This window comes from Oncorhynchus gorbuscha, linkage group LG15 (assembly GCF_021184085.1).
Source record: "Oncorhynchus gorbuscha isolate QuinsamMale2020 ecotype Even-year linkage group LG15, OgorEven_v1.0, whole genome shotgun sequence".
Taxonomy (NCBI): Eukaryota; Metazoa; Chordata; class Actinopteri; order Salmoniformes; family Salmonidae; genus Oncorhynchus; species Oncorhynchus gorbuscha.
In genome coordinates this window covers 76,912,808-76,936,736 of record NC_060187.1, presented here as the reverse complement: position 1 = coordinate 76,936,736, position 23,929 = coordinate 76,912,808, and the positions used below count along the sequence as shown (strand labels likewise).

At 43.2% G+C, this 23,929-nt stretch overlaps 1 protein-coding gene across 1 annotated transcript; it reads left to right on the top strand.

Moving 5' to 3' along the window:
• Positions 1–1,996: 1,996 nt before the first annotated feature.
• LOC123998080 (glycogen synthase kinase-3 beta-like) lies at positions 1,997–23,152 on the top strand. Its single transcript, XM_046302960.1, has 10 exons — positions 1,997–2,395; positions 7,607–7,794; positions 12,345–12,428; positions 12,554–12,664; positions 16,530–16,660; positions 16,913–17,117; positions 19,327–19,422; positions 19,569–19,755; positions 20,243–20,320; positions 20,564–23,152. The coding sequence occupies exons 1-10, from the start codon at positions 2,221–2,223 to the stop codon at positions 20,626–20,628; spliced, it is 1,320 nt and encodes a 439-aa protein (XP_046158916.1). The 5' UTR covers positions 1,997–2,220; the 3' UTR covers positions 20,629–23,152.
• The last annotated feature ends 777 nt before the right edge of the window (positions 23,153–23,929 follow it).

The following is a 23,929-nucleotide window of genomic DNA, read 5'->3' as shown; positions in this document are numbered from 1 at the left end:
TTCACTTAGTGTAGTTCAATAACCAAAATAGATTTACTGTAATTCTATTAACGAACTTTGCTTCTACACTCTTGTTCCAGTAAATGTTTTTGTTTAGCATACATTTTAAAGTGAAAAATCTGAGTCTCAGCGTAATTCCGTTAACATGGAATTGCCCTGTAGCTATTGCATGGTTCCATAAAATCGTCATAGAAAAATAGAGCTGATAGCTACACGCTAATTAGAAGCTGCAATAAGCAGCAGAAGCTAACTGCATGTAGGCGCCAAACGGTGGTAGACGGGATGTGAAATAGTTAACAGGGACGTGTATTAATAGATAAAAAAAATCATACTCAAATATGGCATATAATTCATGACATTTAGTCTATACAAGCCACAGTGCTGCATGATAGCTTGCAACATTGCTTCCTGTGTGTTATCATTCATGTGGCGAGCTGTTGGCGGCGCTCTCTCCGATATCCGAGACCTCTTCAGAGGCACCGCTGTCTCCTGACTGTGGCTCCCCGGCTCAAGGCGGTCGTCAGGCGGCGCTATGCACTTTTCCCCGCAGGTCTCCGGTAGACACGACAGGCCCTTCCTTCCCCTCCCGTTCAAAGAATCTTACCTCTCATCTACTTTCGTTGGACAATCCCTCGTGAGGTAGTCACAAAGCTCCGCAGAAGCAACAATGCACTCTCCGTTCCGGCTATAAGTGAATAATGCACTGATTTGACGGTACGCATTTAAAATCGTGAATCTTCTGGCAGAGAAACATTTCGGTGCACGAAAAACATCGTTTGTCCGCGGATCGTTCCCCTGTTGTCGGCACGCTCTGCTGCCTTGCGCTCTGGCCTTGTGACTTAGGAAGGAAGTGATTGGATACATTCCCTGTCAGTCATCAAGCTGTCTTTAGGGCATTTTCACAAAAAACGTACTGTATATTTGCGGTTGTGGGAGTTTACTGCCGCCATGTCGATGTTGTTTTTAATTTGTTTTTGTATCTACTTTAGACCTGTTTTACTTTTTTTAAACCGCGCTCATCTGATCCTATTTGTTTAAACTTTAAAAAATGGAAACTTTGAATAATGGATAATTGTTATGCTATATTAATATCACCATAATGAGAAGTGTTTGCTAACCCTGCAATCTGAAACAATAAAATGACTTCTATAACTTGAATTGCCACAGGCTGACACTCACCTCTACTCCAACGTCTTAGCTGTCTGAATGAAGACTAGAGTGGCTAAAGGTGCTTGCCTGCCAGGCAGTGAGAAGAATCCACTCTCCATTCTTCTGGTGATAACATCATGTGAACCTGCTATATTTTTTTTATTTTCAAATCTCTTTTTATGCCAAGATGGTCAACTTGGTCTGTTATTTTCTCTACCTTTGTGTGTGTATGTCTGTCTCACTGTGTCATTCTGAGGGGTCAGATCTTCAAACTGCATTGCTGACTTTTCCTAAATGTTGCTTGAGATGTATTTATGCTGTTGTTGAGCTCCTGGGTATCTCTACATCAGTGGTTCCCAACCAAGGGTACTAATTCCGTTGATGATTCAGTAACCAAAAAAGGTTGGGAAGCACTGCTCTACATTTTAAACTCCTTAATGCCTAGTTAAATAAAATATTTAAATGCAAATTACATTTTAGACCAGTCATTATTTCTTCACTCACCATTCATTGGGGAGCATTACAAATTGTCAAGACAAGCACAATAAGAAGCACTATGAATAGCTGTCTTTGGTGTGTATTTTCTATTAGAAGACGAAATATATGATCTTTATTTGTATACTTCTACCGTTTGTAATCACTAAGCTCCACAAGTGCACTTTGGGGTGTAATCATTAGTCCAAACAGTTGCAAACTGTTGCATGTTGCAACGAAGCGAGAGTTTCTATTGGCCAAATTCAGGTAGGCTCCGCCCTGTGTCTTTCCGTTGTTTTCGTTAAAGAAACGTTTTGCAACATAATTTGCGTAATGGATACACCCCAGTTGGATCTACCCTCAAAACTTCGTTACCCATGAAGCAGTGCTATCAGCCAGCGCGTTGCTGTGCGTCAAGTCCAACCACTGTGCCAAGCGAAGAAGAACGGGGGAGACGTACAAGCTAGCTAAAACGATATGCTACCAATGCAGTTAAATTTGTAACGACTACTTTAGAAAGGATAGGTCAACTCTGTGCCTGTTTGGCTTTAAATCGCAATAAACTTTTCCCCTGCCCCGGCTTTAGCGCACATAGATATGAGCGGCAGCGGGCGGCCCAGGACCAGCTCGTTTGCTGAGCCTCCAGGGGCTCCCGGAGCCGCTTCAGCCGCCGCCGGATCGTCTGTTACCGGAGGGATTTCTGCAGGAAAATCTGGGGCTTCACAGGCCACGGGGAGCAGCTCAACTGGCTTCGGAAATTTGAAACTAGCCCGTGAGTATAGCTAATTGAACAAAAAAACGATGGGATCGGGATATATATATATATGTGTGTACTGGCAATTTAAACCAAGTATCTAAACAAATTGATAACACTGTCGATGTTATCATTTCTAGAAGCAAACCTAGCTAGCTGGCTAGGCTATGTATGTTTTTGTAGGGATAGTGGGATCAAGCCGGGCTTTGATTGTGGCAAATCTAGCTAACGTTAATTAGCATAGCATTTGAGGCGAAACGTCTATACGATGTTAGAAACGGGGAGAAATTGGTGAAAATAGAGTGGAACCAGATTTCGGTGATATTTTTCGTTGGAAGCCAGATTGGAAAAAACGGGCATCAGCGGTAACGTTACCTACCTAGGTGAAATCAAACGAGGTTGACCGTCGTCCTCATTTGGCTAGTTAGCCTGTAATCTTAGCTATTAGCATTGCAAGTTATGTAGATGGTTGCTTAGTTAGCTAGCTAACGTTAGACCGGTAACCTAGCTAACAGCTATATATTCTATTTAGGGAGACGAAGTTAGCATTAATTCAGTTCACATAACGTAAAATATTGGGAATTTATACGACATGGCTTAACGTGACCCTGACCAATTAGCTTTAAATCTAGCTAACTTGTTCAAGAACAATTTACGTGCTAGTTTGGTTAGCTTGTCCAAGACAGGAATAGAATTAGCCAGCTGTGTCAAAGGTCTGTCAATGTCATTTTTATAACGTTACAAGTCCAGTTTTGTTTTTCAGTTCTTTCGTCAACCGTTTTAGATTGAGCAATAATGTGGGTGGTAAAGAACCGTTACGTATCTATCACAACAACGTATTTCCAAATACAATATGTGTTGGTCTCATCTCGTTATTGTTCAAGATCTATGATTGATTTTCCTCATATTTGCATAATTTGACACGTCCATATATTGATAGATCAAATCATCTTCATAATTAGGCAAGTCCTATTGCTTTCCATTGAGATTTCCGCACGTTGAGGATTCTTCCAAAGGGTCTCATTCGCACCCATTTTTACAGCCAGTGCAATGTCAGGAATTGACTGTATGCCCAATGGTAGTTTGGATATGCAGTGTTGGCAGAATATCTACAGGGAGGGAGAGAGGGAGGTGTTGACATGGTCAGACTTAGCGAAAACCAAATCTGGAACATTGCGCCACAATGTCCATGTCAGACAGACAGTAGCTAGTCTACTCTGCCATATGTCAGGAGGTGGTTGAAAGATTACCCATCAACTTGGTCTGCTTTTCTCTCTACCTTTGTGTATGTCTGTCTCACTGTGTAATTCTGAGGGGTCAGATCTTCAAACGGCATTGCTGACTTTTCCAAAATGTTGCTTGAGATGTATTTATGCTGTTGTTGATCCCCTGGATTTCTCTACATCAGTGGTTTCCAACCAAAGGTACTATTCAGTTGATGATACAGTAACCGAAAAAGGTTGGGAAGCACTGCTCTACATTTATAACTCCTTAATGCCTAGTTAAATAAAAAAATACAATATTTAAATGCAAATGACATTTTAGACCAGTCATCATTTCTTAACTCCGTTCATTTGGGAGCATTACAAATTGTCAAGATAAGCACAAGAAGAAGCACTATGGTGTGCATTTTCTATTAGCAGTTGACATATGATTGTTATTTGTATACTTTTACTGTTTGTAACCACTAAGCTCCACAACTTTCTGAGGTGTCATCATTCGTCCAAACAGTTGCAAACTGTTGCATGTTGCAACGTAGCGAGAGTTTCTATTGGCCAAATTCAGATAGGTCCCGCCCTGTGTCGTTCCGTTTCTTTCCGTTAAAGAAACGTGGCAACACAATGTCCATGTCAAACAGACCGTAGCTAGTCTACTCTGCCATATGTCAGGAGGTGGTTGAAAGTGTACCCATATTTTGGTAAGACTTTAGTTGGTCCCTATTAAACCTAACACTTTTATCAATTCAGATGTATTTGCCGCTGACATTTCTTCAGTTGAAAACCAGAAACGTTTCATACCAGTTTCCAATCTGATCACTGAAGACCCGGCCTGGGTCAACCATGGCACTTCAGACTGCACTGTGAATGTGCTCAGCTCACCAATGGAACCATATGGGCTGATGTTGAAGCTTCAGTGTGAAGGGATTTGACTGGAGAGATTGAGGCAGGCAGTGAAATAAGGCAGGTGGGGGGGGGTGAAGGCAGAGTGAATCATTGGAAAGATAAGCTGGAGGTGGGAGATGAAGACTGGAAACAGGTGAGCGACAGATAAATGACGAGCATATAGACGGTGCTGGTCAAATGTCTTCTCAGTCCAGCAGGGTATACATGAACACCTAGCCTAATCAGCAGGTCATCAGTGGCCCAGTCTCTGTTCAGGTGTTCTAACAGTAATCCTCGGTTTTGAATGGGGTCTGATTTTGGTCTCTCCTGACCACAGTACTGTATTCCTAGAAGGTTGTGCCCACTGATAAGCATTGTTCCTGGTCTGGAGGTGTCTTGACCTACCAGAAACCATAACAAAGGTGCCGAGCTACTGTTAGGTTTCTGGAAGTAACACTGACTTGTCTAAGTGAAGTGCAAAACCAAGATCAAGGGTTCTAAATGTCTGACAAAAAGGTGTCAGACAAGACAAGTCATAGGCAATAATTGCCAACAGGATTGTCTTAGTATCCTGGGGCTGCATTTAGCGTTATTGACATTACCCAGCTTCCTAGTGCTCTATTGGTCTCAGCTCCTATCCTGGGGACCCACATGTCTGCACATATTTGTTTCAGCACTAACACACCTACACCTGATTCAACTAATAAAGGGCTTGATGGTCAGTGAATTAGTTGCATCAGGTGTGTCTATATTAGTACTGGGCCCGGTTTCCCAAAAGCATCTTAAGGCTAAGTTCACTGTTAGAACCATAGGATCCTATGCTTCGAAGATCAATTTAGGCTTAAAATGCTTTTGGAAAATTGGCCCAGGTCTGGAACAAAACTACAGTTGTGGGCCACGAGGGCTGGAGTTGAGGAACACCGTAATAAAGAGTAAGTGGCAGTGCCACTAATCTGGTTAATATTCTCAACCTCTCTCTGTCAACTTTGTAGGATACTGCAGCTCTGGCATAAATAAATGTTTGGTTGTAATGCATGGCTGTGTAATCGCTAATCCTTTTAGTGACTGTGTTCACTTGCTTTATATTTAGAAATAAGCAATGAGTTACTTGAGACTAAAGTCTGAGTGTTCTGGAAATCACTTCTCTCCCACTTACTCTTTCATTCAATCCTACTCATCAGACCTGTGTTAACTTCCTCTTTAGGAACCAAAGCACTTCCCTGACAGCTGATCTGTCTGACTGCTCATCTTTGCATTCATCATTAAAGTGACTATCATGCCACTGCGGTTTCATATTTAACACTCCCCTCTTGACTCCACTCCTTAAGAAGAGGTCTACACAGACGCAAACGCTGTGAGCCGCATGATTACAGATCAGATGACGTTCTCTGGTCGTATGAGACGTCAGAAGGAAGAATAGTTTAGTGAGTCATGTAAGGATCTGGTTTGGATTAATCAATGAATGTAATGCCTACCCAGTGTGAAATCTACCACTAGCTATGATGACCCTTCATATACTAGTATGTGAAAAGCTATGTGTGGTGTCTCCAGTGTGTTTATTACAACACGCCATCCAGCTCTTTGACATCCAGAGGTATCCAGAGGTGTCTAGTCTACATCATAGGAGTTGACTTTAAATCCATCAATCAACTGCGCCCACCTAATGCTTTTAGCGGTGCTGAACAAAACCTCCTGCCGTTCACCCTCCCTTCCAGTCTGATTCCTGAGACTGACAAAGTCCAGCTTTACACCCTCTAAAAACATACAATAAAAAAATCTGGCTTTACAATTAGAGGATCCAAATTAAATAAATGTCCATATTCAGCAGAAGAAGATCCAAATTTGTCTTCTCAACAAAATCTTAAGCTAGTCACCCACTTATACAGCTTTGTTCTAGAGGCCTTGTCAGACTTTAGAGTAGAACTGGGAGATACAGAGTTATTAGAGAAAGCATGGTCATGTTGAGGCAGGCGAATGGAGGGTGAATGGAGGAACCAGCGCACACACTCACTGGGTGTGCTACTGTACTGTCCATTCAATGTTATCACAGGCTCTGACAAGCTAGTTGGCTCCAGGCCCTACCTCTACTGTAGTGTTCCTCCTCCCTTCACAGTCTGTGCTACTGGTGTGTCACTCAGTTCACCCTCAACCGTTCACACACACCACGCTGAACTGCACGTCTGACCCGAAGTAGAACTGTCACTCACGGTATGAACTCAGAGAATCTTCCTTTCCACAAGGTCGCACATCAGACAGACAGTAGGGCTGTGATGATACCAGTATTGTGATATTTTTTCCATGTCATCAATGAAAACATGAAGCAGACACTATTTGGTATTGAAAATTTGCTATATGTAAAATATTGTGCCCTATCGCTTGGAAATGGATGACAACATGTTAGTTTCCAGCATTAGGTATTTTATCCTAAAGAAGTTAAACCGCGTTGTTTTGTTTCCTTGCCAAAATACTGAGTATCGCAATACTAGTATTGTCCCGGCCCTAACAGACAATGGCCCTGTTAAACACTTTAAAAATGCACCCTCCATTGCATGAAGACAGTAATTATAGATCTGACATTATGACATTCTGTTAAAGCGATGTTGGAGAGCCCTCAATTTCACCCAACCCACCGTGTTAAATTGCCCATTACCTCAAGAAACGGAGGAAAGCAATAATGCATTTCTCAGTATTGTCAGGGTCCTAGTATTTAAACCGAACTGGCCAGTGTAGTGAGGGGGTGAAAAAGTTAGTGGAGTTCAGAGCTGTGACAGCCAGGCGTGCAGCCTCCCCCTGGGGAGCTGGGGAAGGTGAGGCAGGGTGGAGGTGGTTCACTGTAGCTACTACAGCTCATTACCAGCTAGTATTATGTGTCTGGGGAGAGGCTTCCGAGTTTACGGACATTTAAAGAGAGAGGGGGAGTGATGAATATTTGTTTAGTGTTTCCCCTCAGGGGATTGGGGGAAAGGATGAGGTGACCGTCACTACGTTTCCTGCCTCTAAACCTGTGTCTGTGTGTGTGTGTGTGTCACTGCATCTGGATAACATCTAAAATACTTGGGGACCTTTAGTCCCCTTCCCAAATGGTTATGTACCTTAATGTGTTTTGACCTCTGTACCTCTCCCCCAGGAGACAGTGGCAAGGTGACGACTGTGGTGGCCACACCAGGCCAGGGTCCAGACCGCCCACAGGAGGTGTCCTACACAGACATCAAGGTGATCGGGAATGGCTCCTTCGGCGTGGTGTACCAGGCCCGCCTCATTGACAGCCAGGAGATGGTGGCCATCAAGAAGGTTCTGCAGGATAAGAGGTTTAAGGTACAGAGTCTACAGACACACAGTACAACCCACTTCCACTGGCACTCTACGCCAGTGTTGTAGTACTTGAGTCCTGATTTTAAATAAATAAATGTGTACTTGTGACTTGACCATTAATGACTGGGACTCCCCTTCCCGTGTATTTGCACTTGGACTGGATAGGCTACTATGATAAGCAGAACATTAGCAGCACTGTGTGTGCAGAGTATTGAGGGTTCTGTTCTCTAGCTAGCAGTGGGATGCGCCACACTGGCACACGTGGCCTCCGTCGGCCGGTGCGCTGCGGCCGACGTCGGCCGGTGCACTGTGGCGAAAGCAAACGCTGAGTGTGGCAGGCTTCGCTCACTCGCTGCCTCTGATCATGGTGCCTTCAGAAAGTATTCACACCCCTTGACTTTTTCCACATTTTGTTGTTACAGCCTGAATTGAATTTGTGTCACCAGCCTACACACTAGCCTACACACAATACCCCATAATGTCAGTAGAATTGTATTTTTCACCATTTATACAAATGAATAAAAAATGTTAAACTGAAATATCTTGAGTCAATAAGTATTCAATCCCTTTTGTAATGACAAGCCTAAAGTTCAGATGTAAAAATGTGCTTAACAGGTCACAAGTTGCATGGACTCACTTTGTGCAATAAGTATTTTACATGATTTTTGAATGACTACCTCATCTTTCTACCCCACACTTACAATTACTGTGGGGCAAAAAAGTATTTAGTCAGCCACCAATTGTCCCACTTAAAAAGATGAGAGGGCTATCATTTTCATCATAGGTACACTTCAACTATAACAGACAAAATGAGCTCTGTAGCTCAGTTGGTAGAGCATGGCGCTTGTAACGCCAGGGTAGTGGGTTCGATTCCCGGGACCACCCATACGTAGAATGTATGCACACATGACTGTAAGTCGCTTTGGATAAAAGCGTCTGCTAAATGGCATATATTATTATATATTATTTTATTATTATTATATAGAAGAAAAAAGTACAGAAAATCAAATTGTAGGATTTGTAATGAATTTATTTGCAAATTATGGTGGAAAATAAGTATTTGGTCACCAAGCAAGATTTCTGGCTCTCACAGACCTGTAACTTCTTCTTGAAGAGGCTTCTCTGTCCTCCACTCGTTACCTGTATTAATGGCACCTGTTTGAACTTGTTATCAGTATAGAAGACACTTGTCCACAACCTCAAACAGTCACACTCCAAACTCTACTATGGCCAAGACCAACGAGCTGTCAAAGGACACCAGAAACAAAATTGTAGACCTGCACCAGGCTGGGAAGACTGAATCTGCAATAGGTAAGCAGCTTGGTTTGAAGAACTCAACTGTGGGAGCAATTATTAGGAAATGGAAGACATACAAGACCACTGATAATCTCCCACGATCTGGGGCTCCATGCAAGATCTCACCCCGTTGGGTCAAAATGATCACAAGAACGGTGAGCAAAAATCCCAGAACCACACGGGGGGGCCTAGTGAATGACCTGCAGAGAGCTGGGACCAAAGTAACAAAGCCTACCATCAGTAACACACTACGCCGCCAGGGACTCAAATCCTGCAGTGCCAGATGTGTCCCCCTGCTTAAGCCAGTACATGTCCAGGCCTGTCTGAAGTTTGCTAGAGAGCATTTGGATGATCCAGAAGAAGATTGGGAGAATGTCAGATGAAACCAAAATATAACTTTTTGGTAAAAACTCACCTCATAGTGTTTGGAGGACAAAGAATGCTGAGTTGCATCCAAACTACTGTGAAGTATGGGGGTGGAAACATCATGCTTTGAGCTGTTTTTCTGCAAAGGGACCAGGACGACGGATCCGTGTAAAGGACCGAATGAATGGGGCCATGTATCGTGAGATTTTGAGTGAGAACCTCCTTCCATCAGCAAGGGCATTGAAGATGAAACGTGGCTGGGTCTTTCAGCATGACAATGATCCCAAACACACCGCCGGGGCAACGAAGGAGTGGCTTCGTAAGAAGCATTTCAAGGTCCTGGAGTGGCCTAGCCAGTCTCCAGATCTAAACCCCATAGAAAATCTTTGGAGGGAGTTGAAAGTCCATGTTGCCCAGCAACAGCCCCAAAACATCACTGCTCTAGAGGAGATCTGCATGGAGTGTGTGTGAAAACATTGTGAAGACTCACAGAAAACATTTGACCTCTGTCATTGCCAACAAAGGGTAGATAACAAAGTATTGAGAAACTTTTGTTATTGACCAAATACTTATTTTCCACCATAATTTGCTAATTAATTAAAAATTCTACAATGTGATTTTCTGGATTTTTTTTTTTCATTTTGTCTGTCATAGATGAAGTGTACCTATGATGAAAATTACAGGCCTCATCTTTTTAAGTGGGAGAACTTGCACAATTGGTGGCTGACTAAATACTTTTTTGCCCCACTGTATCTGTAAGGTCCCTCCGTCGAGCAGTGAGTATCAAACACAGATTCATCTACAAAGACCAGGGAGGCTTTCCAATGCCTCGGAAAGAAGGGCACCTATTTGTAGATGGGTAAAAAATATATGAAGCGGACATTGAATATCCTTTTGAGCATTGAAGTTATTACTTACACTTTAGATGGTGTTTTTTTTAAACTGTTGAATTAATAAACTAAGCTAATGCTAAAACCCAGTCACTACAATTTATACAGGTGTCCTTCCTGACTAAGTTGCTGTAGAGGAAGGAAACCACTCAGGGATTTCACCATGAGGGCAATGGTGACTTTATAACAGTTGCGGAGCTGGTTGTGATAGGATAAAACTGAGGATGGATCAACAACATTGTAGTTACTCCACAATATTAACCTAATTGAGAGAAGAAAGAAGCCTGTACGGAAGGAAAATATACAAGGCATTAAAGTGATACTGCAAAAAATGTGATGAAGCAATTAGCATTTTGTCCTGTATACAGTACAACACATTACTGGAGAAAAAGAGACTGAATGGAGCTAAACACCAAAAAAATCAGAAACTTGCTTCAGATTGCTTTCCACCAGGCACTGGGAGATAAATTCACCTTTTAGCAGGACAATAACCTAAAACACAAGGCCAAATCTACACTGGAGTTGCTTACCAAGAAGACAGCGAATCTTCCTGAGTGACCGGGTTACTGTTTTGACTTAACCATTTTCAGGTCTTGTCGTAGATTTGTCTAACAATGATCAACAACCAATTTGACAGAGCTTTAATATTTTTTTTTAAGAATACGGGCCAAACATTGCACAATCCAGGTGTGGAAAGCTCTTAGTGACTTACCCAGAAAGACTCTCAGCTGGAATCGTTGCCAAAGACTCGGGTGTGGTTACTTATGTATATTAGATATTTCTGTATTGTCAATAAATGTGCCAAAAATATTTTTATACATGTTTTCATTATATGATATTGTGTGTAGATGGGTGAGAAAAAGAATAGTTAATCCATTTTGAATTCGGGCTGTAACACAACAATAAATCAAGGGGTATGTATGTAGGCTGCACATTGTCAGTGACTCACTTCCTTGTAACCATCAGTCACCAGCCTACTATTTAGCTTTGCCTGGTTAAGAAACAAACTGCTTTATGAAATTGAAAACAATAGTATTGAGTTTAAAAGGAAAACAAGTCTAGCTATTAGCTCTCTCCCCTTGAGTATTAAAAGGTAGGCTGTCTTTGAATTTGTCGTCTCGCTCTACCCTCCCACTTTCCCTAGTCTTCCTCTGGGTTTCACTCTGGAATTTAAAAAAATTGCTGGGCAATTTACCAGAAGCAGACAAGACCTGAAAATGTTACAATTATTGGAAATAATAATCTTTTGGGAGCAATATCCAATTTTGTCCAGAGACCATTCATCCCTTCAAAACATCATTGAATATTCTATTAAAATAAAATGTTTGATCCTGTGTATGAAGGACTTGTTTGTTTTGTGGGCTATTGCATATCGTAGGCAATTAGGACCTTTCTGCAACTGGAGGAAAATCTTTGCGTTACTTCAATGCTCACATAAAAATATTCCCACCAGACCGCCACTAGTTGTTGCTGGGCAGATTTATTCTACCAAATCCGAGCCAAATCAAGAGGAGCCACTCTAGCAACATACGAGCACCGAGCTCGCAAGCCGGCAATACAAGCGAGCAAAAAACATTAGTAACCAAAATACCAAATATGTCTAAAGAACCCTCGACTCAACTTTTGCTTTCATTTTTTTTTTCTATATGCACAAACCAATATCATTGTTATTTTTTGTTAAATTCCAACCCAGTGATTCAGACTTGAGCACTTGGATCAGGACTCAAGCACAGACTTCACCATTGGTGACTCTAACTCAACTTAGCCTTAGACTTGTGACTCAAGCACATGACTCGATTTAGTGACTCAACTGAAACACTGGTCTACACACACAGTGCAACTCACTGCCACTGGCAGTCTACAGAAACACACCATTGCCCCTCACTCACACACTATCAGATGTATTTCTGTATGTTCTCTCCCCATAACTCAATGTTACTACTGTTAAATTGATGAATTCTTAAGACCTAAATTACACCCCTTGCTATTTCTATACTCCAGAACCGAGAACTACAGATCATGAGGAAATTGGACCACTGCAACATAGTCAGGCTACGTTACTTTTTCTACTCCAGTGGGGAGAAGGTATGTACAAGTCACACTACCAGGCATTGGGAACAACATGACATTTTTACGTTTAAGAAAAATCCAGACTTGTCAGAAAATGTATTCAAGAACATTGCTCTTCTCCTATTGTTTTCCCCTTACAGAAAGATGAGGTGTATCTGAACCTAGTGCTGGACTTTGTTCCAGAGACGGTGTACAGGGTGGCCCGGCACTTCAACAAGGCCAAGACCACCATCCCCATTATATACGTCAAGGTAATGCACTCACTACTACTTCTCTTCCCATGTTTCTCTTATTACTTTCCCTCTTTTATCCTCGTTCTCTCTGTCATTTTTCTTTTCTTTTTCGCTCTCGCATTTTCTCACTCAGTCTCTTCATCTCTCTGTTGCCCTCTTACCCCTCCATTGTTCCTCTTTAAGTTCCATGCTGCTAGAGGCAGAGTTCTCTATTTAAATGAAATGGTACTAGGCTTGGGCGGTATACCGGGGTATTTGGAAATGAAGTTTTTCAATAAATGTTCATATTTGTAGCTATTTTTAAAAAGTAAATACCTGCAGTCAACTTGTGCAATACATTAGGAGATGAAGCGGATTTCGTTCTTCATTTCACCTGTCATGTTATTTTACATTATGAAGCTTACCGTAGTTCCCCAGAAAGCCAGTCACGTTTGTTTTTGTAAATGGCACAACGGGAGAAAGCGGGAGCAAGTGAGTCCAGCTGTTTATTGATTACCTGTTTTTTTCCCCCTCAAGTGATTAGGGACATGCACCTATAGTTTCCTTCCCAGAAAATACATTAGTTCAGCAGAAATTTGCTTCATTTTCATGAGATGCCACAGAAGTGCAAAGCTATTTGGATGGCATTGTAAATGAGCTTACAATGAAAAGGCAAGGTATTTCTTGCAAAAAACCAATGAATGGCTGTCATATTTCTAATGTTTACCATAGGAAATGTAGCCAGCTACATTGTTTCTAATGTTTTGCTTGAAGTTAATCTTGCGTTTTACCAGAGAGAACTAGGCTGGTTACACTGAGAAAGTAGCTACACATCAGAGCGCTGTCTGCTGATAGAATGCCCTTAGTGAGTTCTCATCCCAGTGGACAAGTGCAACTGAAGCACAATGTTGATCTGATGCCGAGCAGACATTACATAGAATTAGTTTACAGAACTCAGCAAGATATGACTATTTTTCCTGAATGCAGAATTCTTCATGAACACGACACCTAAGCTTAACATTATATCATCCTCTACAGGTAGAGCAGACAGGCCCGTTGCCCTAGCGACTGCACAACCTGTTCACATGCTGCTCCAGAGCCAGTACTGTTCTTCCTTCAGATAAGCATGCGTCAACTTGGTTTGTACAATGTATTTAGTTGACATTCGCTTGTAAATGTCCAAATTCACCAAAAATGATATTCGGTAGCGCCTACCTAATGTGTAACTTTATGAGCCGGATTGCCGGTCTTTGCAATTACTTTATTTTAGTTTGCGCTCGTTAGCATATTTAGGTAGCAGCCTCCATGAAAATTTGCCATTACTTGTACTCATTTTGTTAGCGTTCTGGTAATAGATGCCCAACAGGCTTTTTTTGTGTTTTGTGGCTCCCCCTTGTGTACTAAACAGGTAATACTGTAAATCCCGCCATGAGGGAAGGACAGAATGATGATGTAAAAGTATGAGTACCACCCAACCCTAAATGGTACTGTATTTGAATATAGGACTCTTTCCCCAAGTATCTGATGAGAAGAAAACGCATTGATGTTATGTTCTCTCTGTTCTGACTCTTCACTGACCTCCGGTAGTCTTTGTCTGTCACCTCTTTTCAAACTCCATTCTCTTATTTTCCTTCATCAGATCCCCTCTTTTCATACATCAGATTTTTTGGGGACAATACCTACTTCAGTGTTTTAGAATTGGAAAAAATTGAGAGAGAGAAACCAACTTTCTCTGTTTGCAGTATGCTTGGTTGTGTGTTTAAAGGGCACTTAGTGTGTGTGTGTGTGTGTGTGTGTGTGTGTGTGTGTGTGTGTGTGTGTGTGTGTGCTATGCCCCGTGGCAGCAGAGAGGACTATCTGTGTCTTATGGCCTATTTGCCTCTGCTGCTCTCTCCTGTGGTGTGGAGATGCATACTGATCATACACACACACTGCCCTCACTCAGCATCTCTACACTCCTCTCCACCTCTCCCTGTGCTCCTCTCATCCCTCCCTACTCTCTCTTTATCCACATCTCTTCCTTCCTTTACACTCCCTCTCTCCTTGTTCCCTTACAACTCTTCAGCCCCTTTCTCTCTCCAATTCAAAGGGGCTTTATTGGCATGGGTAAACATATTTACACTGCCAAAGCAAGTTAAATAAACAGTAAACAGAAGTGAGAAGACAAAGGTAACTGAGCTAAATGACTATCGCCCCGTAGCACTCACTTCCGTCATCATGAAGTGCTTTGAGAGACTAGTCAAGGATCATATCACCTCCACCCTCCTTGACACAGTAGACCCACTCCAATTTGCTTACCGCCCAAATAGGTCCACAGACGACGCAATTGCAATCACACTGCACACGGCCCTAACCCATCTGGACAAGAGGAATACCTATGTAAGAATGCTGTTCATCGACTACAGCATTTAACACTGTAGTACCCTCCAAACTCGTCATTAAGCTCGAGACCCCACCCTGTGCAACTGGGTCCTGGACTTTGACGGGACACCCCCAGGTGGTGAGGGTAGAAAACATCTCCACCCCGCTGATCCTCAACACTGGGACCCCACAAGGGTGCATTCTCAACACAATCATCATGTTTGCAGACGACACTACAGTGGTAGACTTGATTACCAACAATGACAAGATGGCCTACAGGGAGGAGGTAAGGGCCCTCGGAGTGTGGTGTCAGGAAAATAACCTCACTCAACGTCAACAAAACAAAGGAGATGATCGTGGACTTCAGGAAACAGCAGAGGGAGAACCCCCCCCCCTATCCACAGTGACGGGACAGTAGTGGAGAAGGTGGAAAGTTAAGTTCCTCAGTGTACACATCATAGACAAACTGAAATGGTCCACCCACACAGACAGCGTCGTGAAGAAGGCGCAACAGCGCCTCTTCAACCTCAGTCACCAACAACACTCAAACTTTTACAGATGCACAATCGAGAGCATGCTGTCAGGCTGTCTCACCGCCTGGTACGGCAGCTGCTCCGCCCATAACCGGAAGGCTCTCCAGAGGGTGGTGAGGTCTGCACAACGCATCACCGGGTGCAAACTACCTACCCTCCAGGACACCTACACCACCCGATGTCACAGGAAGGCCAAAAAGATATTCAAGGACAACAAAACCACCCGAGCCACTGCCTGTTCACCCCGCTATCATCCAGAAGGCGAGGTCAGTACAGGTGCATCAAAGCAGGGACCGAGAGACTGAAAAACAGCTTCTATCTCAAGGCCATCAGACTGTTAAACAGCCATCACTAACATTGAGTGGCTGCTGCCAACATACCGACTCAAATCTCTAGCCACTTAATAAAACATTGGATGTAATAAATGTATCACTAACTTTAAACAAAAAATGGTTTCTCTGCCCCCCCCCCCCCCATGCTTTTTCTGTGGTGTGCAATTAAGCTCGTTTCCCTCCAAATCTGGCCCTCTGCCTCAGCCGGGCAACCGCGTCCCCATCAACACCCGTCTGTCTACCGTGTGCCCAATAACACAGCTAACGACCCAACAGCAGGACCCCAACACACGCACACTCAGACAGCCAGAAACCCTTACACACACAGTCACATTTTCTGCTATGCTAGCTCTATGCTTTGCAATGGGAGCATTGTACTGGCATGTCTAGAGCAGAGAACCCACAAGTTGTTGCAATGTGTTTGAGTAAGTTGCATACATCCAGAATGTTTGACTGTTCTGAGTGCAGTGAAGTTGGTAACCGACAGTAGACAGTCTGGGCACTTGGCATGACTAGTAGTAGTAACGGAGGGGATTATGATGGTCGGTGCTGTTACTGTCTGCTGTGCTGCTAACTGTGTGTGTGCTTATTTCTTATAGAATTATTTTTTTAAACATACTTTCCACGCCTGAAGTGTTTGTATATGTTAACATCATGTGTCCTGTGTTCTCCCTCCAGGTGTACATGTACCAGCTGTTCCGCAGTCTGGCCTATATCCATTCCCAGGGCGTGTGTCACAGAGACATCAAACCCCAGAACCTGCTGGTGGACCCCGAGACGGCCATCCTCAAACTCTGTGACTTCGGCAGGTTAGTCTGCCGGTCTGTCAGTGAGCATCTCTGGCCATCTCTGAATGTCTCTGTCTGTTTCTTAGCCCAATTCTTCTGATCTTTTTTCCACTAATTGGTCATTTCAGATATTTGTCAGATCTGATTGGTCAAAATAATATTCAGTATTGGGCTGCATGTGTAAATACCACCTTACTGCTCAGTCTGTCTAAATCGATCTGTTTCAATGTCTTTTTCTCTGACTGACCATCTCTCTTCCCCTCTTGTCTCCAGTGCTAAGCAGCTTGTTCGCGGGGAGCCCAACGTATCCTATATCTGCTCGCGGTACTACCGTGCCCCTGAGCTCATCTTTGGCGCCACGGACTACACGTCCAACATTGACATCTGGTCAGCGGGCTGCGTGCTGGCCGAACTGCTGCTGGGACAGCCCATCTTCCCCGGGGACAGCGGAGTGGACCAACTGGTAGAGATCATCAAGGTAGAGAAGAGGGGACACCAAACTGTAGGGGTGGGAGATGGAAAGAAGAGTAGGTCTATGTTGGCGGTAGGAGCGTAGGGTCTATTTTGGCGGTAGGTGTGTTGGTCTACAGTGGCTTGCAAAAGTATTCACCCCCTTGACATTTTTCCTATTTTGTTGCCTTACAACCCGGAATTCAAACATTGACTTTTGGGGATTTTGTATAATTTGATTTACACAACATGCATACCACTACCACTGAGACAAACAAGAAATAATACCCCCCAAAAAACAGAACTTGAGGGTGAATAACTATTCACCCCCCCCCCCCCCCCCCCCAAAGTCCATACTTTGTAGAGCCGTCTTTTGCAACAATTACAGCTGCAAGTCTCTTGGGCTATGTCTCTATAAGCTTGGCATATCTACCTACTGGGATTTTTACTCATTCAAGGCAAAACTGCTCCAGCTTCTTCAAGTTGGATGGGTTCTGCTGGTGTACAGCAATCTTTAAGTCATACCATAGATTTTCAATTGGATTAAGGTCTGGGCTTTGACTAGGCCATTCCAAGACATTTTAAATGTTTCCCCTTAATCCCCTTAAACCACTCGAGTGTTGCTTAGCAGTATGCTTAGGGTCATTGTCCTGCTGGAAGGTGAACCTCTGTTCCAGTTTCAAATATCTGGAAGACTAGAACAGGTTTTCCTCAAGAATTTCCCTGTATTTAGCGCCATCCATCATTCCTTCAATTCTGATCAGTTTCCCAGTCCCTGCCGATGGAAAAAAAAATATGTTCTTGGGTTGAAGCGAGGTGTTGGGTTTGCCCCAGACATATCGTTTTCCTTGATTGCCAAAAAGCTCAATTTTAGCCTCATCTGACCAGAGTACCTTCTTCCATATGTTTGGGGAGTCTCCCACATGCCTTTTGGTGAAAACCAAATGTGCTTGTGTATTTTTTTCTTTTAGCAATGGCTTTTTTCTGGCCACTCCTCCGTAAAGACCAGCTCCCTGGAGTGTACGGCTTACATGGAACCCAAACCGGTGCCATCGTGCATAAATTAATTTTCCCCCTAAACCAAACGCGATCACGACGCGCAGGTTAAAATATCAAAACAAACTCTGAACCAGTGACATTAATTTGGGGACAGGTCGAAAAGCATTAAACATGTATGGCAATTTAGCTAGTTAGCTTGCACTTGCTAGAGAATTTGTCCTATTTAGCTAGCTTGCTGTTGCTAGCTAATTTGTCCTGGGATATAAACATTGAATTGTTATTTTACCTGAAATGCACAAGGTCCTCTACTCTGGCAATTAATCCACACACAAAACGGCCAACCGACTCGTTTCTCGTAATCTCTCCTTCCAGGCTTTTTCATCTTTGAACTTATATGGTGATTGGCATCTACACTTTTACCACGAGAACCGGAAAAACATTTTCTTCCAATCACCCACGTGGGTATAACCAATGAGGAGATGGCACGTGGGTACCTGCTTCTATAAATCAATGAGGAGAGGGGAGAGGCAGCACTTGCAGTGCGATCTGCGTCAGAAATAGGAGTTATATTTTAGCCCTTGGCATCGCAGATGCTCGTTGGCGCACGTGAGCAGTGTGGGTGCAATAATTGAATAACATGGATTTCTAAATGTATTTTTCGACGCTCGCACACGTGACGTGTCCGGTCTGGGCAGCATGTTTGTGGTCCTATGGACAGATACTCCAATCTCCGCTGTGGAACTTTAGCTCCTTCAGGGTTATCTTTGGTCTCTTTGTTACCTCTGATTAATGCCCTCCTTGCCTGGTCTGTGAGTTTTGGTGGGTGGCCCGCTCTTGGCAGGCTTGTTGTGGTGCCATATTCTTTAAATAATGGATTTAATGGTGGTCCGTGTTTGGAGAGATCCTTGTTATTCATGGTGTCCCTTGCTTAGTGGTGTTGCAGACTCTGGGGCCTTTCATAACAGGTGTATATATACTGAGATCATGTGACAGAGCTTACTTAGGGGCTTCATAGCAAAGGGGGTGAATACATACACACAACCAATTTTCAGTTTTAAATATATATATATATTTTTTTAAACAAGTTATTATTTTTCACTTCACCAATTTGGACTATTTTGTATGTCATTACATGAAATCCAAATAAACAATACCTGGTGGCGGTAGGAGCGTAGGTCTATGTTGGTGGTAGAAGTGATCATTCTTGGAGAAACTTCATGCATCTTTCACTCTTCCAGGTTTTGGGGACTCCGACGAGAGAGCAGATCCGAGAGATGAACCCTAACTACACAGAGTTCAAATTCCCCCAGATCAAAGCACACCCCTGGACGAAGGTACTCTCTGCCCTCAGTTCTATTTAAATAGCTTTAACACCATTGTCTTCCAATGGGATCCATATTAGAGAACATTTTGAAATGGAACAGATAAGACAGCCCAAATGAGCCAAACAAGATGCCCTTTTTTTCTTTCTCCCTGTCAGGTGTTTAAGCCGCGTACCCCCCCAGAGGCCATCTCCCTGTGTTCCCGTCTGTTAGAGTACACCCCTGTGACCAGGCTGTCCCCCCTGGAGGCCTGCGCCCACGCCTTCTTCGAAGAGCTGCGCCAGCCCACTGCCCGTCTGCCCAGCGGACGAGAACTTCCCCTCCTCTTCAACTTCAGCCCCGTCGGTGAGTCCACTGCCCTCCCCTCCTCGGTTGGCTCTCCCTCGGTCAGTATCCATGCCCTCCTCTGTTTGGCCCTCCCTCGGTCAGTAGCCATGCCCTCCTCTGTTTGGCCCTCCCTCGGTCAGTAGCCATGCCCTCCTCTGTTTGGCCCTCCCTCGGTCAGTAGCCATGCCCTCCTCTGTTTGGCCCTCCCTCGGTCAGTAGCCATGCCCTCCTCTGTTTGGCCCTCCCTCGGTCAGTAGCCATGCCCTCCTCTGTTTGGCCCTCCCTCGGTCAGTAGCCATGCCCTCCTCTGTTTGGCCCTCCCTCGGTCAGTAGCCATGCCCTCCTCTGTTTGGCCCTCCCTCGGTCAGTAGCCAAGCCCTCCTCCTTTTTTCCCCAAGCTTCTGTAATCCCCTCAGTTTTCCAGAGTAAGTCTGAAGCGTGTATGTTGAGTATCCTGTGTGTAGTATGATCTCTCTCTCGCTCTCTCGCTCTCTCTCGCTCGCAGAGCTGTCTATCCAGCCCCAGTTGAACTCCACACTCATTCCTCCTCACGCTCGCGCACAGACATCACCTGCCTCACACGGTATGTATAGCACAGCCAACTCAACACATGCTTTTTACATGTTCAATTCATGCTTATTAGATGACTACATATTTACAAGACTAGGATAGGAGATATAGCTTCAAATCAACATTTAACAGCCTTTTTAAATGAATATTGATGTGTTTTGGATGTTAAACCCAACATACCTAAAACATTGACCTGATGGTGAACTGAAGTGTTTAGTGTGGTGTGTATCTGATGTCCTGTCTCTCCCTCCACCAGATGGCAGTGTGTCGGACAGTACCGCCCAGCCCAGCTCAGTACCTGGATCCATCAACAGCACCTGAACCCCCTGTCCCCCATTCACCCTGTCTTTCCCCTTTTCCTCTCAACCCCATCCCTCTCTTCCTACTCTTCCACCCCCTCTTAGATCCAAACTTCAAAAGACAACTATACACGCACACATACAACAACAATACTACAAAATCATCTATTATCCCATGAATATTCCCATTATGGGTCTAAAAATATATATGTTGGTGGCAGTAGTCCAGTGACTGTTGGGTTGTAGAAGATAGGTGAATCTGACAAAAACTATTCTGTATTATAATCTCTGCTAATCAAATTTTATCCCTTTAAAAAAAAAACGTATTTATTTGAAAGTGCATTTTGTTTTAGTGATGTATGCCAGTGAATGGGATGCGTTGAAACTGAAGCCTGTTTCAGTTCAGACAGTTTAGGACAATCTTCCATTGAGGTTAAAAACCAAACGGTCACGTGGTCAGAGGACAGATCAGTCCCTGCAGCCAATGGGAAAACTCTGGAGAATGTAGGTGTTCATCTACCAAGACATTACTCCTAAACCGAGTCCAAAGTGTTAATTAGTTCTGAAAATTGAAGAACTGTGTTTTTATTTGTTTTATTAAATTGGATACCAAACAGCAGCAAATGGAACTGGCATTTTAAATTCGATGAGGCGATTTAAAAAAAAAAAAAATTTTTTTTTAAAATTATTATTATTTTTTTAAATAGAAGCTTTTATCACACAGGTGATTCAAAAATAATCCAAAGGCAGAATACGCTAGCTGTTTTATTAAACTGTTTCTAAGAAGAAACATCGAAGTGAAAGTCTTAATGTCTTTTATTTGAATAAGAGGGACCTTTTTTAAAAGAATGGAATGTACATATTCAGTTTCTATAAGCTCTTGTCCCAGTCAGTTTAGCTGGAGACATGTGTAGGTGAGAAGTAACCTTTGCACATCTCTAAAGGGGAGTAGAGCGGAGCTGTAGGGGCCCGCTGCATCTCTTGTGCAGTGGAGATATGCAACCTGTGTATAGGGAGGGGTAAGGCTCCTCCAGTCACACCTGTACACAAATGGCCATATAGCCGTACTTGAACCAAAGCTCTGTCACATCAACTTTGAAAGTACTTGGCACTTTCACTCCTCCCTTTCTCTCATTTTTCCTCAATTCAGTCTAGATGCACAATTACACTGCATGTAGGGGAGGTCTTAAGTGTTAGTGAGCTTGTGTGTGAATGAGGTTTTTTGTGTGTCCATCTTCCATCTCCAAATTAACCCACTGTAGCACTCTTGTTTTTGTAAGTCTAGATTCTAACAGCATCAGTGATTTATCATCAGTTAAACCTTGTTTTCATCTGGCCCACCAACACAGACTTGCATGTTCACCATGCGTTAGAGAAACCACACCTGTTCTCCCTCCCCACTCATCACCGCACAACAACGATGGTTTGATCTAAAATACCTGCACCCAAAAAATGTAAATGCCCCAACCACTTCTGGAGCCTTCTGTTCCTCTCCTCCTTCCTCTGCCTCTCCCACTCTCTCCTTCCCTCTTTCTCTCACTGTAAATATCAAGTACCTTTTTATTTTGTTATTTTTTTGTTATTATATTGTTCTTGTAATTTCATTTTATTTTCTCTAGCAGAGGGGAGCTGGTGTAGCAGCGACCAGGCTCCTTCTCAGTCTGTCTGTAAATACAATTTCATTTCAGTCCCTGGCTCGGGGGAAAAACAGAACAAAATGTTTCTCTCGTTTTTATTCTCTCTCCCTCCATTTCTCTCTCGTTGCCTTTCCCCCATAAATATTATGATCACTTTATTTATTGTATTTTGTTTTTTAAATTTTGTTTCTCTGGGGGTTTGTCGTCGGCCGAAGGGTTTATTTTGTAAGAAGTCATCAATGCCCATGTCATGCAAAATATTCCAACTTCCAAGATTATTGGACTTTGATCCAAACTTGGGAGTGTTTTCCAATAAAGGTCCTGTATTTGCAAGTACACATCCTAGCCAGTAGGTGGAACTACATTTTTTTTTCATTGATGTGAAGGGATTCTCACATGCCTCTGCGTCTATGGTAGTCTAGCTGATGTCCCAACAGTATAAATGACTGATCCTATGTAGGGTTATTGCTGATATTGCTGTATCTGGGTGGGTTTGAATGAGGGGTTGGGTGGGGAGGGTTGTGTAATATGTCTCCCGTGTCCCATGTGTTTTGTGTAATGGGTTTAACCTGTTACTTTTGTCTGTGATTACATGAATGAGTGATTGAATTTAATGAATGGATGAAAGAACTGACAAATCTTACAGAAGTGTGTTGGGAGACCGTGGATACATTTAAAAAAATCTTAGCTCTTCATTTTAGGAAAACTGTTATTTTTGTGTTTTATTTTCCTGGCACACGTTGGTTTTAATTAGTTGTGATCCTGATCTTTATGGCCCTGCACAAGGGTCATACCACATCACTGGTGGGAACGGAATGGTTTTGAAGTGGATGCGAGAGAGGGGGGACGGAGAGAGACTGTTTTTGTTTGTTGGTATAAATCAACTTATGAATAAAGTGATGAAACTGCCCTGGTCTCATGTTCTAAAGAATGGAAGTGTGAATTCATACCATCAATTTATGTAGTGTCAGGTGTGAATAGCACTAAAACAATCTGCATTTATTGACCAGCGTACTTGACTGTTTTGGCTGCTAGTTGCAGACAGACATCTCATTTATGATTAACTTAATGAGGAACATTAAAACTTGGGTGTTTGTACTACACAGGCCTTAAGTTAAATGACACACCAATAAGTAGTAATGGCATTTGTTTAATGCAAATGAAGTCTGAATGGTAGTAATAAGGCAGCTGACGGCAGAGCAGGGGCCAGAATGCCATAAGGCACTTAGGTTTTATAGAATGTTTCCACAGCTGATTCATCTGTGAGGAGGCCAATGAGCCATCCATCAGGAGGAGGGGTGGAGCTGACTGATCCATCTCTTCTCTTCCCCACTAGCAATGCCCCCCCCCCCATTGCATCTCCCATGGGGGGGGGGGCATCAATGTGAGTAGCTTCCTTTTCAGCCCACTAATCTGAAAGGATACTACTGAGGAAAGCACTAGGGTCAAATAAGTCCACTAGAAAGAGCATTTTAATCAAATGTAAACAAATAGTCACTTCAACAAATGTCATGTAGAGTTAAACCCCATTGACAACAATTTGAACTGTAGTATCTGACATTTACTACTCCGATCAAAGCGATATTGCATGAGAGACCGTAGTATATCATGAACGTTGGCACAGTTAGGATCATGGAGGAGAATCACTAATGAAAGGCCACTCAAATGGCTCGGAAGGATGAAATT